At 41.6% G+C, this 19,253-nt stretch overlaps 1 protein-coding gene across 1 annotated transcript in view; it reads right to left on the bottom strand.

The window, feature by feature from the left end:
- DAAM1 (dishevelled associated activator of morphogenesis 1) overlaps nucleotides 1-19,253 on the bottom strand; it is a 113,042-nt gene that overhangs the window by 89,759 nt on the left and 4,030 nt on the right. The window contains 1 exon segment of the mRNA XM_079699264.1: nucleotides 3,135-3,224. Coding sequence (XP_079555390.1) covers nucleotides 3,135-3,224 — 90 coding nt within the window.

Raw genomic sequence — 19,253 nt, 5'->3', positions numbered from 1 at the left:
GATTTGTTTGGACTTTCAAGGCTGTGACATCCATCTCCTGCTCTCCCCCGGATTACTCAATTAGGCAAAATTCCAATTAATTTCTTTCCAATTCTTTTAGCCCCAGAAATACTTTTGCAGTTTTCATTTTGGCTCTGGAAATGGGTTTTCAACCAGAGGACTCAGATAGAGCCGTTTGAGAAATGAACACAGAGCTTGATAAGCAGATAGCCACTGCTGGGACTCAAGTCTCTACTGGATGGAAAAGAGCCACTTGGCCAAAGAAGGCCTGGCCCCATCTTCAGTTCCCAGCCCCGTTTGTCTCCACAACTGCTGTGCACTTTTACACAGAAAGCCTGCTTTTCACCAACTCTGTTTCTGTTGGCGTTCGTGGGCCCTTACTCTATGGCTTCACTATGTGTGAGAACATCTATGATGCCCTGGGTTCTAATCTTGAAAGATGGAAAGTCTGAAGGAGCCATAGGGGTGTAGCTTTCCCTCGGCCTGAGAAATAGATGTGGTCAGGCTTGCTGGTGACATGTCTGATTTGAAAAGGTTACTCAAGAGATGGTCCAAGGAAAACAATCTGTTCTCGGCGTTAAGGGCAGCCACCACGGGTTTCCTTCGGAGAATGGGCAACCTGTCCTGAAGGAGATTACCTTCTCGGAAGAGAGGCAAATATTGTGCCCTTTTCGTGCTTAGGATTTTGTGTTCTCTTGTTCATTGTGCTATTTCCCGATTTATTACGGGGCCCCAAAGGGTCAGTTTCAGACCAAAGGCACAGCATAGTTTTAACAGTCTGAGAAGCTCTAATCAAGAAAATCCTTAGTCAAGCCATTTTAATGTGAGGCAGATCTATAAACCCATGGGATTCCCCAAAGAGTTAAGATGGCTTTCCCACTCAGCCACACCACTGCTAAGTCATAAAAGGAATCCAAGCTGCTGGAATGAAGCTAGCAGGAGAACTGCATTTCCAAAGATCTGTGCAATCCGGCCAGGTACTCGCAGGAAGAGCCCATCCGTCAGGAAATGGGATTTTGAGGCCAGTGGCCACAACCATATCCATCCTCCTACAAAAAGCCAGCCCGCCACGCACACAGGAGACAAGGTTTGCAAGGGGATTTGATAGGCCTGGAAATTGAAAAATGAGCAGCAGCTGTGAACCTGAGGTCATTACTATCCTCCAGGGTTTGCCTTTTCTAATCTAAGGGGCAGTAGTTTCCATGATTAACTTTCAACTGCCGTCAAGGGTGTAATAAAATCTGGGAAAGAAGAAAACTTTCCCTTCGGTAAGCTGCTCCCATTTTCCTGCCCTTTCCTTTCCTCTAGTGCATATTCTCAATCCCCTCTTCATGTTGTTTCCTAATTTTGAGCAAAAAAATCTGCGCTCGGATGAGCCAAAACAGACAATGTCCTGTGTGTACTCAGGCACTTAAGGACTTTTCTTTCTCAGTTCTAGGGGCCAGGTCTTGAAGACAGCTGCAGGAGAAGTTCTCTTGTTTTCAAGACCATACACTACCATCACTTTCAGAACAGGACATGACACATTTTTATTTTCATTTTAAAATTCTTTCATTTTAAAATCTGTTTCCTGAGCCATTGACCATCAGTTCCACAGAAGAGAGGTTTTCTAGGTGGTAACATGTGAACAGAGAGAAAGAGGAGAAAAGGATATGCTCATTCACAAACACATCTTACTGGTTACCACGGGGTTAGGAACCCTTAATGCTCCAACTTGATCTGATCTGATAGTGGCTCAGAAATCATCTTGAAAGGCTATAGCTGGACATGTCTCTCAGCAAAGGCCCCCCGGAACCAAACCCCACATGTGGTTTTATCAAGTACAATGGCTCAGGTGGAAAACTAAATGTGCTTTAGATTGTTTGAGAGTTCAGTATAACACTCATGACAACTCAGTGGTTCATTCATCCTACCTTTGCTTCCAAGTATCGGATGCTGGCAAAGCTTATAAAGCCTGGTGGGAAAGGCGCACACGCAGGCTCACTGCTGGAGAGATGCTCCCAGGCAGGGGGCATGCCAATTACACAAGGCGGCAAAGGGTGGGGGGCAGCCATGGGGGTAAATGGAGGTCCCCAAATGCGTCCTAGTCCCCTAAGAAAAGGTTTCCCTGGCTGACACCGTGTCTTGACAAGATACTGGATTGTTATATTTTGTTCCTGTTTCCCTGCTTCCAGAGGTTAGTCATTGAGTGCCCACTCCTGTTGGAGAGGTAACATTTTTCTTAGGTGCTAGCCCTGACCTTCCCACTTCCCTGTCCTGATTTAAGTCTCCCCTAGAACAGAAGGAAAAGTGGCAAAAGGTGGCCATGAACAGAACTGGTTCCAAAAATGGGTGAGAGAACAGTCTAAGAATTTGCCACAGGGGTTTAAAAGATGGCAGAGTGAGCTTTACTGAAGGAGATACAGTCCATAGGGTGATGCGTAGTGCTAGGCTAGGGAATAGTTAGTTTTTTATGCTGCCCCCAATACCCTTTCTCTCCTCCTCCAAAGGTACTAGAACCCCCTGCTTTTACGTGTGGATGACTGCCCAGAATAAGGCTGCATTCCTGGCAGGGAAGTGTGGCCATGTATCTAACAGTGCGATGTGAGGTGAATCCAGGTCTGTAACTCCTGGATGTGGCCCTGAGAGTGGGGCCGTGGGGAGCCTGTGCCTCCCCCTTTCCTCCACCCCTAGTCTGGAACGTGAAATGGCTGCAGAGCCACCCCACAGCACGAGGACGGGCCACACCTTAGAGATGGCGAAATGGAAAGTTGTTAGAAGGGAGTCACAGAGGGCTGTGAAAACTACAATTGTGAAACCACAGTGTTAGTTCTCACCTACCTACACACAAACTTTCATGTAAAGGACAAGGGAAAAACACTTCAGTCTTCTGTAAGCTGATGTTATTTTGGGTCTCATTTACACAGCGTTATGAATAATGGTGTGAGGTGTGCGGGGTGCAATGAAGTGTTGATAAAAACAACATCCAAGGAGCTGGCCCTTTACTGCATGTAGCACCGAGGCCACAAGAGGACACATTCAATCTGGTTTTTACCTCATAAAGAGCTGCCTGAATTCTGGTGGTGAAATGGGAGAGCAAAGGGCATCCAAAATGATCATTTTCCAGTTAACCATAATCATAATGAATAGCTTACCTTTTTCTTGCTACAGTATATTTGCCATTTTTTCTCTGCTGGAAGTGCAAACATGGCTTCCCTGTGTTTGTCTGTGAGGTCAAGTTCATCCTGAGAAGAAAAAAAATAATAATTATTTCACAGATTAAATGTTATTCCTATAAGGGAAGTTATCAGCACTATCAGGGTGAGAAAACAACACCAACACATATTTAAATGAACTTGGGAAAAACCAAGAAGCTAAGTATAGGTGTATGTTACCAGCACTAAGAAAGCGGGTCCTTGGCCTGGGGCTAGGCACCAAGCACAGTGAGAGGGACAGGCACAGCCCTACATTTACCGAAGGGTAGGGAAAGGGGGCTGAACACAGGCAGAACTGTTCTGGGCCACCTTGTACTGCTGCAGGGGGTCCATCGAGCATTAAAGCCTTTAAAGCTCCAGAGCTTGGAAGGATTTAATCGTATTGCAGATGAGGGTTTGGGAAGGATGGCTCCACAAACACTGACTAGCGGGATGGGCCCTGAGGGACATGACGAGAGGGGTGGAGGAACAGAACCAAAGGCTGGGATATGGTAATGGATTGGAGTGTTCGCGGGGTACACTGACCAGCTTAGCTGAAGCACTGGGTTTAGGCAAAGAATCATCAGACGAAAGGTCTGAGAGGTAAGGAGTGACTTGTTTGTGGAGAATCTTAAATGCCCGATTAAGGAGCTTATTTTCTTGACCAAGAAGAGCCACTGAAGGTTCTGAGCAAGGGAGTGACATCTGCATCCCCATAAGCATCATCAAAATCATCATCAATATGTATTAGGTACTTTAAGTGTCAAGCCTTGTGCAGGCATTTTCTCATTTAGCTCTCACAACAACCCTAAGAGTTCCACTCATGATTACATCCTTGTTGTAATAATAACACCTGTTGTAATACAGCTGGGGGAAATTATGGCACAAGGTTGGGTAAGTAAACGCCTCAAAGACCACACACCTGGTAAATGATGGGGCTGGGGTTTCGGCCTGGAGCCACCTGACTCCAGGGCCCAGACTCGGCCTCTCAGATCAGGGTCTGGAACATTAATATTCTAGTGGTGTGCAGCTTAGACTGGACACTAACAGAAAGCAATTTATGAGCATCCATAACTAATGAACAACAATGGGATAATGACTGTAAAGTGCATAGAGAATAGTTCTTGGCATTTGATAACTCAATCCATGGTCAACATTATTATTGGTATTGAGTATCTGGTACATTTTTATCCCTACAGGGAAAGTTCAGTCTAGTTAAGGGCAGCAGATGGATGGGTGTGAGACATATTTTAAATTGCTATAAATTAAGGCACAATAATAAGGTTCAAATATCTGAGGCGTACAATGCCTTTGGGGTGTATCTGCAGCTCTACCACTCGTGAACAACGGCCTCCCATCTTATACTCCTACCTTCACTGGGTCATCAAGCCCTATCATTTCTTCCTTGAAAACTCTCACAATTTTTCCCTTTGTTTTGTTTCCAATGAAACTACCCAAACGTATGTCCTAATCACCTCTCCTTTGGCTCTGGCACCAGCCTTCCCACTGTTCCTCCTTGCCCTTTCCATCCTTCCTACAGCATGGCCACAGATACATTACAGCAGCGGTTCTCAGACTTGAGTGAGCAACAGAATCACCTGGAAGGCTCCTTACATCACGGATCGCCCAGCGTTGAGGACTGAGCAGGTGGGAGGAAGTGCAAAATGTCATTAGTTCCACACTGCCTGCAAAATTAATTATACATCCCTCAGCCTGTCTTTTGAGGTCTTCTATTTATAACCCCAACTTAATTTACCAGGCTTGCTTCTGGTTATCCCCTTATGCCCTATCCCGTTAACACCCGCACCTCCAGAGCCTAGCCACGCAAGGTCTGACACATGCTGTCTGCCAGAGGAAATTCTTCATCTCATTAAGCCTCTGCTTCCTCACCTCCAGGATGGGCGTGTCATTTCTCTGGCAGGGCTGGATGAAGATTTGCAACATCAACTCAGCAGGTAGTAATGCCCGGCACAGGCAGGGGCAACCTACTGCAGTTAGTTCTCTCATCATTTAAATACAAATCAGGGGCTATTTTCTTTTAAGAGCAAGGTAAACAGTTAAGTCACTAAAACACACACCCACACACTATTACACCCTAACCACAAGAAATTAGTTAAGAATTTCAACAATGGAAAACCAGGGAAGGAATGAAAAATATTTACAGAAAATTGCATTATAAGGGAACATGTTAAAATGTTAAAATTCTGGCGTGCAACCGTCATATATGTGAAGTAATTATTTTTCTTCCTTTCTTCTTTTTAATTTCCTGTAAGTTACACCTGCTCTCACGTATTAATGAATGGGGGACAATGGTGACATAAATCACTTCCCAACAATTAGGGTTTTCTGGGGGTGGGGGTCAGGTCAGTTATGCAAAGAGCTTGATGATATGGTGCTTAATCTGGGGAAAGGATTGTAATTTGTGAGAGAACAGTGCTATTAATACTGCTTCCTTTACTACACTTCAGCACTGTGTTTTTCCTAACTGAAAAGAGGTGTGAAGAAATGTGTAAATCCTAAAAACCTAGAAATTCACAGCAAAGAGGATTAATATTACCATATTTTGCTGTTAGAAACCTCCTGGTTCTGCTGAGACACAGAAATGACCAAGTTTGAATTGAGAGGACTCAGTTGAACTAGGACTTAAGGGCAGATGAGATGGTTCCATGCAAGGAGAGAATTTCCATAAAATAAAAAAATTAAAAACTGCGATAGAGGGGCTTCCCTGGTGGCGCAGTGGTTGAGAGTCCACCTGCCGATGCAGGGGACACGGATTCGTGCCCCGGTCCGGGAAGATCCCACATGCCGCGGAGTGGCTGGGCCCGTGAGCCATGGCCGCTGAGCCTGCGCGTCCGGAGCCTGTGCTCCGCAACGGGAGAGGCCACAACAGTGAGAGGCCCGCATACCGCAAAAAACCCCAAAAAACCCCCCCAAAACTGCTATAGGTCCTCTGGATATAATTTGAGATTATAGTAAGAAAATGCGAAGGAATACATGGGTAGTGATAATAGTAATAGCTAACAATTATTGAGCACTTTCTGTGTGCTTAATAGTAGCATTTTATATGGATTAATCTAGTTTATCCTCACAATAATCCTATAAAGTGGGTAATATTACCCCACTTTCCGGGAAGCTGAATCAGAGAGACTAAACAGCCTGCTCAAGGTAACAAAGCTAGTAAATGGTGGAGGAGGAACTTGAGGCTAGACTGTCTGGGTCCAGAGCCATGTTCTTAACCACTAGCCTATTATTCTATTGATCATTCAACAAGGTGGGTAGAACCATGACACTGATGCTAATAGGAAAATGCATCCATGAGCTGCACTCACGGCCTGCTGGGCCTGCTGACTGACTGTTCACACGAAGAGGAGGATTCTGTTGTCAGACATCCCTGAGTTCCAGGTCTGGCTCTTATGGATTATGTAACCTTCAACAAGTGACTTAACCTCTGAACTTCAATTTCTTCACCTCAAAAATGAGAATAATATATATCTGATAGCCTTCTCTCAAGCAACCAAATTCATGCAACCAAAACATTTTTTGAGTGTCTACTAAATGTTAGGCATTGTAGATGCAGGGGGTAGAAAGGTATCACAGAGCTCGTGTGCTCGAGGCGGCAGAAGGGAAATCAAATAATCACACAGTCCGAGGGACGATCACACGGAGCTGAGCTGTGAGAACCCACTTACTGTGGCGAGAGGTGGGGCCGTGAAGGCTGTGAGTGAACTGAAGGGAGACCTGAGAAATGAATAGGCATTAAATAGGTAAAAAGCACTGCAGACAGTGAGTGAACAGCAGCCTTGCAGGCCACTGTGAACTTTGGTCTTTATCTTGAGAGCAATCAGAGGTCACTGGTAGATCTGAGCAAGGAGAGTGACACAGATTAAATAATAATTGGGAGTGCCTAGGCGCAATGCCCAGAGTGTAATGAGACCCCCCCATCCCTCCATTCCAAAAGTATCTCTGCTCTGACTCATTCCGTTTTAATAATATGGCTGAAACAAGCATGCAAGATTCTAAGAGACTATCACACAGCCTTAGAGATCAATCAACACCTACTCGATGTCCTACCCATTCCAGGACCTTGTCCAGACATTACAAAGGATGCAAAGATGAAGAACAGACCTGGATCTCATGGAATTCAGATTCTAGTTAGGAAGACAAGATGACAGAAGGCTTCGACAGCTCCTCTCCTTAGGATAAAGTCCAAATTCCTTAGCTGGTAGGTAGGGCCCTTCAGGGTATGGCCTTTGCTGACTTGCCCCACCTTGCTGCCCCGGCTGTCACCTCCTCCTCCCCCTCCCCTCCCCTCCCCTCCTCCACCACCAGCAGCCACCTTTCAGCACGTGGGATCACAAGTTGCCCATTTCTGAATCTTCTGCACATGCTGTTCCCTTTTCCCAGAGAGCCCTCCCCACCATGTCTAAGAATCAATCCTGTTTATCTAAGCTTTTTCAAGGGATCGGCTAATCCCCCCAGGCAGCCTACCCTGACTTTCCTGGGGTGGGCAGCCCCTCTCTGCTCTCCTAAACTTACGGCATTTATCAGATTGCTGCAGTTATGTTATCAGCATGTATGACTCCCTTTCTAGACTCATCCCCAGGGGGCAGGAATGAAATTTGTTCTGTTCATTTTTGCATTCATTGCCAGTCCCCAAAACAATATCTGACAGCTGGATGGCAAAAAAAAAAAAAAAAAAAAAAAAAAAAGTAAGGTGAGGGAAGCTGGGGCAGCTGGGAAGGAGGGAGAGGAGATTATTGTGGGACATAGTGAAGATCAATGAGTTTCGATGATTAAAACCCATTCTTTTCTCTTTTTTGCAGTAAGATGTACATACAGTAAATGTACACTCTTAAGTATACAATTTTCAAGTTTGAAAGGTATACACTGAAGTGGTTTTGCACTTTATGCGTCAGAAACTGGTTGTACCACTGTACTCTCCCACCATCAATATATGGTAGTTCCAGTTACTCCACATTCACACAAACATTTGGTGCTGCATCTTTTTAATTTTAGCCATCCTAGTTTATGTGAAGTGGTATCTCAAAGCAGTTTTAATTTGTATTTTCCTGATGACAACTGATGCTGAATATACCTTTTCACAAGTTCACATGCCATTCATACGTATTCTTTTATGAGGTATCTACTCAAATCTTTTGCCCATTTCTGAGTTGTCTGTCTTATTGTTGCAAAACATGTCCTTTGTCAGAGGTATGTACTGAGAGTATTTTGCCTCACCTGTGTCTTTTCATTTTGTTAACAGTCTATTTTGATCACTAAGTGTTTTTTTATGAAATATAACTTATTAATATTATTTCTTTAAGAGTTAGTGCTTTGTGTCTTCTGCAAGAGATCTTTGCAAGTTGTGGATCAAAAAAATTATTCTATGGTTTCTTATGGAAGCTGCTAGCTTTAGTTTTACCTTCTGTGTTTGAAGCTACACCCCATCTCACAGACACCACTCTTGGGGTCATTCTTTGGTTACAAAATGGATGGATTGCTTTTGCCTTTTCTTTTCCAGCTACTTGCACTCATTTAGATACATTGCTGGGCAAGTTGGGGAATGAAAGCACAATTAATGCAAGGAGGAAAAATAACAGAGTACAAACTAATTGGAAATCATCTCACACATTAGTTTCTTCAAAGCTATGGAATTACTTCAACATAATATTACAAGAGAATTTTTCATTTTGATAATTAATTCAAATACTGAAAGAGGCAATCATGGAAAACAAAACAATTAGGATCACTGTACCTCAGACAGTATCTCTTTACATGAATTTTTTAAGAAAAAGAAGTCAATCTATAGAGGCAGAAAGCAGATCAGTGGTTGCTTGGGGCTACAGGCAGGAGCAGAGACAGACTGCAAATGGACACAAGAGGAGATGAGGTGATGGAACTGTTCTAGAACTGGATTGTGGTGATGGTTGCAAAACTGTATAAATTTACAAAAATGCACTGAACTGTACACTTACAATGGGTCCATTCTATGGCTTGTAAATTATATCTCAATAAAGTTCTAAAAAAAAGAAAATCAAGCCTGGTTGTTGGAGCCCCAGGAAAACAAAGAATTCAGAGTAGAGAAAATAGAGCCTTGTGTACACAGTAAGGAAAGAAAATTCTGGTTGAACATTAGATAAACCAAGGAATTGCTTTAGAAGAGAAACTGATTGAAAACAAATGTATGAAGAGGAGGGAAAGGGAAAAAGCGGAGCTCTTTAGTGTAAGTAGTTCAATCTGGGAAATGTGACAACTTCAGATACAATTTTTGTTTGAAACCGTGATCACTTCCATGAAATATTCCTGTCCTTTCCTTGGAAATTACATAGATTCTATTAGTATGCATTCCATTTAGGCCAAGAGATAGGCAATGTTTCCCCCAATGTCCCTTAACATTAAATTAGGTGATAGGTTAATATTAATGATTGAAGTCCCAAAGAATATTTTCAGTGTTTTTTGTTTTTCCTGAGTGGTGGACTAGAGAAGAGTATTGGCTCCTCTGCGGGTTAATAGCCAAGTTTTTCACTAAGATTAACAAACAAATGTAGTTAGCCCAACCTCAATCCCGGTTGCTTCTAGATCACCTTACTTTTACCTCTCACCTTACTTTTTTTTTTTTTCCTTTTTGCAATCCAACTATGTCAGATATTGTTTTGGGGAGTGGCAATTAATGCAAAGATGAATAGAATAAATTTAGTTCCTGCTACTATACCTCAGACTGGGATGGCCTAGCTCCTTTCATCGGCCTAAGAATTTTTTTTTTCATATTATTCTTTCTTGGACAGTTTTAAAAGTTAAAGGAAAATGATTTAGCAAATGAAAGAAAAAGAAACATCTGCACCAAGCATCACTCCTCTCCACGGAAAGCTCAAGTTTCTTAAAAACTGAAAGCAACGAACAAAACCCTAAAGGCTTTTTTTCTTGGGGAAGATATCAATTATGTTTTTCATAACTTTATAAAATATTTATTTCATATAGTTATATCTTGGAGAAAAGGTAATAATTAGACTTTTTTATTAATAAGAAAAGAACTCTGAAGGAAGCCCAGCTGCAGGAACTAAAATTCTAGGTTTCATCCCTAACAAAGCATATTATCAAGCCCCACTTCTAAAAGATTCTGTACAAAGAAACCCCACCAATCCTACACTCTAGAGTAAGCAGGCAGCTCTATAGAGAAATCTATTTAAATCAGAAAACAATTGGCACAGTACAAATCTAAGGAAATGGATTGATTTGCTAAATAAAGCAAGGGAAGGAATTTTGAGATAATATACAATAAGGGTCTTGAATGAGTTGAAAAGCTCTTGTCAGAGATGTGAGCTAAACTGAAATATGGGATTATTTATAACACCTTAAGTCCAATATTTAAAGCATTTATTCTTTGAAAATCTACCAAGTCAATAGATTTCAGTAAGCCAACAACAAGTGAGTTTCCAGATAACAAGAGAAATGTCTAATAAAGGAACTCAGGATTTCTATTTCTAATGAGTTAAGCTAACTCTATATTCACACAGAAGTAGAAAGACATATGATGAACGCTGGGAGAAATGGAGATTAAAAAAATGAGGAGAGGGAGAAGCTAAGACAGGTCCTTGGGGTCACCCTGCCAATCAACCCACTGTTTTGTATGTGTTTCTGTTTTGGGTTGTTTGGGTTTCTTGTTTTGGCTTTGTTTGTTTGGTTTTGGTTTTGGTTTTCAAACAGTCTCTGACAAGGTAATCATCCATCTGACTCACTGTATAGAGCTCACAGAATTTTCAACATTTTATTATTCACACAAGGCTAAATTTTCTCCTTCAAATTAAATACACCAGGTATTTACCCACAGCAAACGGGCCTAAGTCACCCATCCTAACCCCACCCACCAAAGGTTTCCCACATGCCCAGCAAGCAGCAACACCATGGGGCTCACCTCACATACACCCAACATCAGCAGTGCTTTCCCTGGATTTAGCCCTCTGCTTCGCCCACCCTCGCCTCCCATCCCACAACTCAACACCACCAGATAGAAGTCAAACCCTCTCAGAGGGACAAGTGAACAGGCCTGAAGTCACATGACATGGTGATAAGTACCACATCACAGGGAAAAGGCCAGACAAAGCAGTGGAGGGCTGAAGGGTGACACTGTGGCAACAAAAAAATTACCCTTTTATAAACGGATGGAGAAAATGTACTATTCAGCTGTACTAAATCATTAAATTTATGAACATCCAGCCTTACCACAGCAAATGACCATCGCATCAAGGAGTCATGAATTGCCATCACAGCTCTTAAAATTTAACCACGATGACCCTGAGAACAGTATTTTATTTTCATAGGGGTGGTTTGGAAACCTGAAAGTTAGAAACGACTTTTGTTTGTTTAAATAGAGGTGCATTCAGTGAATTATTACCTGTTCCTAACCAGTCAGGAAAGACATAAATGGAAAACAACGGAGAGTGTTAAGTCCCAAAAGCGATGTGTACACACAGAGAACAAACCTTGAAGGTTTTCAGCCTGTATGATTTCTCCCAACGTTCTTAGTCATTACACAAAATACCACAGTGTGACTCACCACCACCTACACAGCAATGTTCTCTGTGTCTGATAGACGTGTTTTCATTCAATATATATATAAAAAAAAAAGAAGTGAGAAATCCCACAAGCAAAGGGTGACTAATAGAAATAATTTTTAGTACCTCACTACCCATGGTTAATTGTTTTATACTATTTCCTCTCCTACTTTTAATAGTAGGCAATGCAAACTATCCAGTTTGCTAGATAAAGTCTGCTGCTAAACCTGTAGGCTTCTTATTTGGCTTCCTTGTGTTATTTCAACTAGAAACTCATTAGAGTAACTTTAACTTTTAATTAGTCTGCATCACCAGCAGCTTTCCAGTAATCTAAAATAAATAACTCTGTTCTAAATATATGTTAAAATCATCTCCCAATACCCATCCAGCCACCCAAAATTCCAATTTTTATATTTATAATCTAATACAACTTCTGTTGACAACGCTTAATTGAGAGAATTTCTAAGCAGTGTTTTCCTAAGTGAATGGAGGGACTTTGTCTCCTGAGACACAGAATCAGCTTATAGGGTGACAGATGAGAGAGGCACCCTAAGGCCCTGTGGACAACTGTGAAGCCAAGTTCCATACACGTCCCCCTCCCTCAGCGACACCAGCACTGCTATCGCCCAGACCCCTCCCCACCAGCTCAGCATGTCCTCCAGAGACGTGCTGGGCAGCTCGGCTGACACTTTTAAGTTTTAATTGGGTCAAAACGTATCTAGCACAATGAGTCTCTTCCCACACTGCAGCTATTTATTTATTTTACCACGTAATACAGGGTAGAGAGACTGTTAAGGACAGAAAATATTTCTTAGACATTATCACCCTCAGCCTTTTAATCTGCTATCCTTCATGCCAGCCACTCTGGTGCTCACACAGTAACTGACAACCAAATGAAGAAGATGAGTAAACAGAATGACAGTGGGTGGGTAGGGATGCAGGAAGAGTGCAGGAATCAGCCCAAATCGATCACGACTACTTCAAGAATAATTCAAAATAGGAACCCAACTGCTGGATGATTCAGCCGTCATTAATTCCTGCACACACACATGCATACATTCACTCAAATACATCCTGAGCATCTCATGTGTAATCCTTCAATAGTAAGTTACTCATCCAGGCCACAAGCATTTACTGAGCATTGATTCTGAGCCAGGTACTGCTCTGGGGATCCTGAGAGTGAAAAAGCCAGATAGGATGCCTGTACCATTCTGCTCTCTGAACGCAAAGAGGCATGTTCACTGTGGATTTAACATAATGAGTGTCCATATGTGAATAAACTCAAACCAATTGTTTAAAAGATGGCAAAGGACTTGCTTTTTCTTCTATATCCGAGAAATACCCATCTTTCCTGAAAACAACCCATGCATATATTCTAAGTGAGCTTCCAGTCATTTGGTTCAGTTTAGTTCTTAAATATTATATTGTGTAATGAAATAAACGTCTAGCAGCTGTAGGATGTTTCCAGTAGATTCATTTAAAATTGGACAAAAGGGGGAAAATTCCAACTTTTTTAGGAATCTGGTTTTTAAAAATATATATTATATATATATTACATATATATATATTTTTTTTCCCTTCATCCATGAGCCAGAAAATCATAACTAAAAGATGTAGCTGGTACTGAGCTCCTACAACACGAATCAAGAAACAGTTTGAAATTCCAGAGGAATTCTGGGAATTGAAGGTGGAGGATAGGGGATTCCAATCACAGCAGATAAAAAAAGAGTTGAGGACAGTTTAGAAATGAAATACACAATCCATGTATTGGGCATTCACCTCCCGCAGGCCATGTGACATATGTTTTTTGAGAGCAAATGGTGTTTAAATGATTCCCAGTGTATCAATAGATATTCTCAAGTGCAGTTATTTGTACAAACTAGCCATTACTGAAACACATTTTCAAAATTACACTTGAAAGCTTACCTAAACCACACTACTTATGGAGATCAAATTATCCTCCCAGTCTTTAAAACCTATATTGGTTTGTATGGGGACATGTAAAGAGTTGGCAAGTAGTGCAGTTTGCTGACTTTGTGTAACTCGGACATGGTAGCCTGAGGATTAAGTTAAACAATCAGATTTTAAGTTGTAGCCAAAAGCTAAGTAGATACATACCGCTCAGCACCTTTTTAGGACTCCTAATAATGAAAATCATCAAGGCCAAGGGGACTCATAACCATTTTCTCAATAACGTTATCAGTTCAGAGATAGTTTTGCAGTATTTGTATTTAAAAAATAAAGGTTTCGGGCTTCCCTGGTGGCGCAGTGGTTGCGAGTCCACCTGCCGATGCAGGGGACACAGGTTCGTGCCCCAGTCCGGGAAGATCCCACATGCTGCAAAGCAACTAAGCCCGTGAGCCATGGCCGCAGAGCCTGCGCGTCCGAAGCCTGTGCTCCGCGATGGGAGAGGCCACAACAGTGAGAGGCCCGCATACCGCAAAAAAAAAAATAAATAAAAAATAAAGGTTTCATGTTTCTTTCCTCCATCTCTCCCTGCGTCCCCACCGCCATTTCAGTCCCTAATCTAAATTAAGAAGCACCCAGAAATAAATGGACTGATAACAAACTATCTAACATGAAGTAAAAAATGTAAATGGAGAAAAGGACATTGGAATGGTCTTGATGAGATAAGATATAAATTCAGAACTAGAAAGAGTAAAATGGTTTTGTGGTTTTATCTTAAGCTTTCCTGGATTTGTTTTTGTGAATCAGAAGATTGAAGAAAACTTTGAAAACCATCTTGACCATCTTACTGCCTCTAAGCAGACAGGACCTCAACCAGTACAAAAGAAGTGTATACTGTCCATTGGGATGAAGATCGACTGCCAATCCTACTTGATTCCTGGATGTATTACAAAGTTATGTTCAAAAGTACAATAGATAAAAGCAAGCAAAACTACATATATCCACATCCCCTGTATCACAAATCATCAGGTGTTCTCAGGGCCTAAATAATTTGTTTATAAAGTTCTGGGTTTAGGATTGTTTTTGGGTCACCTTTAAATTGACTGTATATTGGCAGTAGTTCACATCTACCCCATAGGAATTTTAGCACTGAACACATTTAAGCCCATATCTACACTCCCACTTCCCTTTGTGATGTACTACATGTTTTCATACTGTTCCAAACATTTTTCTATGAACCCATCAAGTTGATTTATCCAAAAATGCCACAGTGTCAAGGGAATATCTACTCAATATTTTTTTTCTTCTCTGTCAACTAACCATGTGCTTTAGATAAACAGGATTTCCTCTTTTGACTTTTATAGGTTTGTCAATTGAAAAAACAAAATTAACCTCATGGAAATTGAACAAGTTTGATATCAATTCCTTCATTAGACTACGATTTTTGGCTTCCAGACAACTGAACACTTTGAGACTATTCTAGATATATCTTTGAAGTCTTTATAGAGTCTGATTTCCTCTGCTTAATTACCAAGCAATCCTTTACACTCCAATTAAGAACAACAGATTAAAAATATGACTTCTTACAAGCAGTTTTTTGGTTCTTCCATCAGGTTAATATCAAATGTTCCTGCTACTCAATTTTTTCATCTTTCTTGAAGACAAGGAACTGAATAGCTCCTGCAAGAAACTTTCTATTCTTAGTCATGGTCTTCGTATAAAAGGCAAGTTTTAAAAATAAACGGATAAAAAGTGTTGAAACTTTTCATCAATTCTGGTGATAATGGAAGAATTTTATTATTAAAGAGTGCTTAAAATAGCCCTAGTAATAAAAGAAATTATGTTGATAGCCTGAGAAGATGGGTACCAATTCACATGGCTAGTAAAAGAACAAAATCTGAATACTGGTAAATCATAAGACTAACTTTGATTCCTGTAGCTCTTTTCATACCAAAGTGACTTCAGAACATAATGAAAAATGAAGAGATTACTGATGTAGGTTCCCAAGGGAATTCATCTGGCACAGCTTACCTTGATTGTGAATTCATCTAACTCTGATACATCAACTAAGTCCTCTCATTCCTACTTTCTTCATTTCTCAAAGTCTATTCTGGTTACTAATGGTGAGAGTGTCCTCAGGACTTAATAACAATAAAACTGACCCATACTAAGTTATTATATTTATGAACATACAAATCTTCTCGTTATCCACCATCACTATCTTCCCCATTGAGACATTAACTTTTGTTGACTGTCCTCAATTGCATAAAAGGTGATTAATAAATTTCTCAATAAGTTTCTTTAAAATATTTTATGTTTCCTGGAAGGCACAGCACTGTATAACAAATTATCCCAGAACATTAGACCCATTGGCCAAATAAATGGTAGACTAAACACTGAATTTGAAAGAAGGCAGATTAATCAGGAAACACTGTAAATGGAATTGGTAACATTTCAGGCTGAGGAAAACTTGGGTCCATACTGCCTATTATTCCCAACTAGCTATAAATTCACAGTGATGTACTATATTAGAAAGGAAAGTTTTCCTCTGGTCTGTGAAACTGATTCCAAGTACAATTCTAAAATAATGACCATACTTGTCATAAACCTGGTTTCGCACCTAAAACCTCACCCAGGAAAAGCAGTTGTACATTCTGATGTTTCACAAGGCAAGAGAACTGAGGGAACCTGTGAGGAGACACCAGTTCCAATATGGCTGTTCCTGTGAAATATTCTGCAGAATACCCTTAGCCCATCAACTCTTGGCATATTCAGGAGTCTATGTATTTGGATAGAAAACTGGAAGGGAGCTCTTAGTAAATTCTCTTTCCTTTCCATTTCAAAATTAAAGTAGCCAGAGGAGGTAAGCATTGAAACAAGGCATCTCACCTCAACAACTGGACTCAACGGAAAACATACTCAAAATCTACCCAAGGAGACATGACACTTTTTTTTTTTTTTTTTTTTTTTTTTTTAATATAATAGTGTTTATTTTTACTTGTTGACAGTTTGCTTTATTTATTTATTTATTTTTGGCTGTGTTGGGTCTTCGTTTCTGTGCGAGGGCTTTCTCTAGCTGTGGAGGGCGGGGGCCACTCTTCATCGCGGTGCGCGGGCCTCTCACTATCGCGGCCTCTCTTGTTGCGGAGCACAGGCTCCAGACGCGCAGGCTCAGTAATTTTGGCTCACGGGCCCAGTTGCTCCGCGGCATGTGGGATCTTCCCAGACCGGGGCACGAACCCGTGTCCCCTGCATCAGCAGGCAGACTCTCAACCACTGCGCCACCAGGGAAGCCCAGACATGACACTTTTTGCTAAAACTTACTGATACCTCACAGAGACTGCAATGAGCAAGGGTTATTTCTGTAAATGTAACCAGACAGCAAAATATTTTTATGTACTTTGGTATATTTAGTTCATTGAGAAAACCTGTAAGAAAGCAGAGGTACTGTCCTTTGGTTCAAATAAGAATCTGAGATATATAATTAAATCAACACAACCATCCCCATCCCCTTTTTCTGGCTCTCAGAACCCCAATCCACTCAGCTCCTATTTCACACTCCATCTACACTGAACTTTCAGTTCTTTGAGCCTTCCACATTTTCTCTCTCACCTCCCAGTCCCATACATGCTATTTTCACTGTCTGTAACACTCTTTTCTCTCCTTTTCGCCTGGATAATTCCTTCTGGTTTTTCATGTCTTACATTTAATATCACTTCCTCCAGGAAGGCTTCCAAGATCCTTCCACACTAGGTACCTATGAGGCTTGGGGGTAGGTGTGAGTAAACAGCATCCTCCTTCCCCAACAAGAATGGAATTAAATGACAGCTAGGTTAAGAAATCAAGCAAATGGAGATCAAAATACCTTCCTTTTCACTCCTGAAAGCTGGGTTGGAAAACCCAACTTTCATCTGTAGACAAGTGGGCTTGTTGAGATTTTAGTGCTGAATTAGACACTTAGCCACCCATCATTCAGACAGCTGGACAATTGCAAACTCCCCAAGGGGGTTCAAACCTATGAAATTTATAGCACCAAGGGTCACAGAATGTATGCTTTCTGAAGGCAGGCTGATTTGCAGAGAATTAGAGAAAGGGAGAGAGACTAAGCTATGCATATTCCAAAGAGGAGTTGGAAGAGAAGCTGAGAATATTACTTCCTGGCAAGAGTGGTGGAAATAGAACCTGGGAATCAACTCTCACCTTGTGAAAAAAGAGGGGAATAAAGGCTCTTCCCCAGGAAAATGTACTGCTGGAGCGGCCCCTCGCACAGCCCTCGGTCACAGTGGATAAGAGTGCCTGTTTTGTTGCCTGTTTCCCCGCTAGACCTTCCGCTCGACAAAGTCATTAAGGACCAGCTGCCTCAGGGCCTGGCACAGAGCGGGCACTTAACACACACACATACATCAAAAGAATCGATCTGTCAATTAACAACACATTCTTCTGTTTTTTCCCAAGGAAATCTTCCACTGCTAATTAAGATGGAAGAAGTGGACTTCCCTAGTGGCACAGTGATTGAGAGTCAGCCTGCTGATGCAGGGCACACGGGTTCGTGCCCCGGTCCGGGAAGATCCCACATGCCGCGGAGCGGCTGGGCCCGTGAGCCATGGCCGCTGAGCCTGCGCGTCCGGAGCCTGTGCTCCGCAACGGGAGAGGCCACAACAGTGAGAGGCCCGTGTACCGCAAAAAAAAAAAAAAGATGGAAGAAGTTACTTGAACAAGGACAGTGCACAGAGCTATCATCCCCAGCACTCTTCAAATATGTTGGTGGAGATAATCTAAGACCTAAAAACGCTGTAGAAAAGACAAGACTTCAGCTATTTTCCGGGAAAAATGCTGAATCTCAGATTGGTTACATTCTTGATTTGTGGCTGAGGCAAAGGACAAAGCAGAAGTGGAGAGAGGAGGAGGAGGAGGTAATACAGAAAAAGGATTGATGCTCAAAGGCATAAAATATATGCAGACATCACACTAATGCTCAATATTTTATTTTTAAATATCCCAAATCATTTAAAAATTGTTGGCAAGAAGACTATTTCTATTTGGCAATTCTCTCTCTCTCTCTTTCTCTCTCTCTCTCTCTCTCTCTCTCTCTCTCTCTCTCTCACACACACACACACACACCCCCCCCCCCAACATGTTCCCAAGTTACACATCCTCAGTTCTCCAGGAGGTATAGAACCGCTTTAAAAGTAGCTGGTCGACCGGTAGGGAGTGGAAACTAACAAGAGTTGGCAAAGATGTGAAAAAATTGGAACTCTCATACACTGCTGGTGGAAATGTAAGATGGTGCAGTGCAGCCACTTTGGAAAACAGTCTGGAAGTTCCTCAAAAGTTATATACAGTGTTATATATGACCCAGAAATCCCGCTCTCAGGTATATACGCATGAGAACTGAAACTATATTTCCACACAAAAAAACTTGTATATGAACATTTAGAGCAGCAAAACTCATAATAGCTAAAGACTGGCAACAACCCAACTGTCCATCCGCAATGAGTGGATAAACAAAATGTGGTATGTCCATACAACAAGAAATGAAGTACTGATACATACTACAACTTGGAAAAACCTTGAAAAGATTACACTAACTGAAAGGAGGCAGTGACAAAGGACCACATAT

Source organism: Hyperoodon ampullatus, assembly GCF_949752795.1.
Source record: "Hyperoodon ampullatus genome assembly, chromosome: 3".
In the NCBI taxonomy this organism is placed as follows: Eukaryota; Metazoa; Chordata; class Mammalia; order Artiodactyla; family Ziphiidae; genus Hyperoodon; species Hyperoodon ampullatus.
Note: the sequence above shows the minus strand (reverse complement) of the source record. Positions and strands in the feature narration are given on the sequence as shown.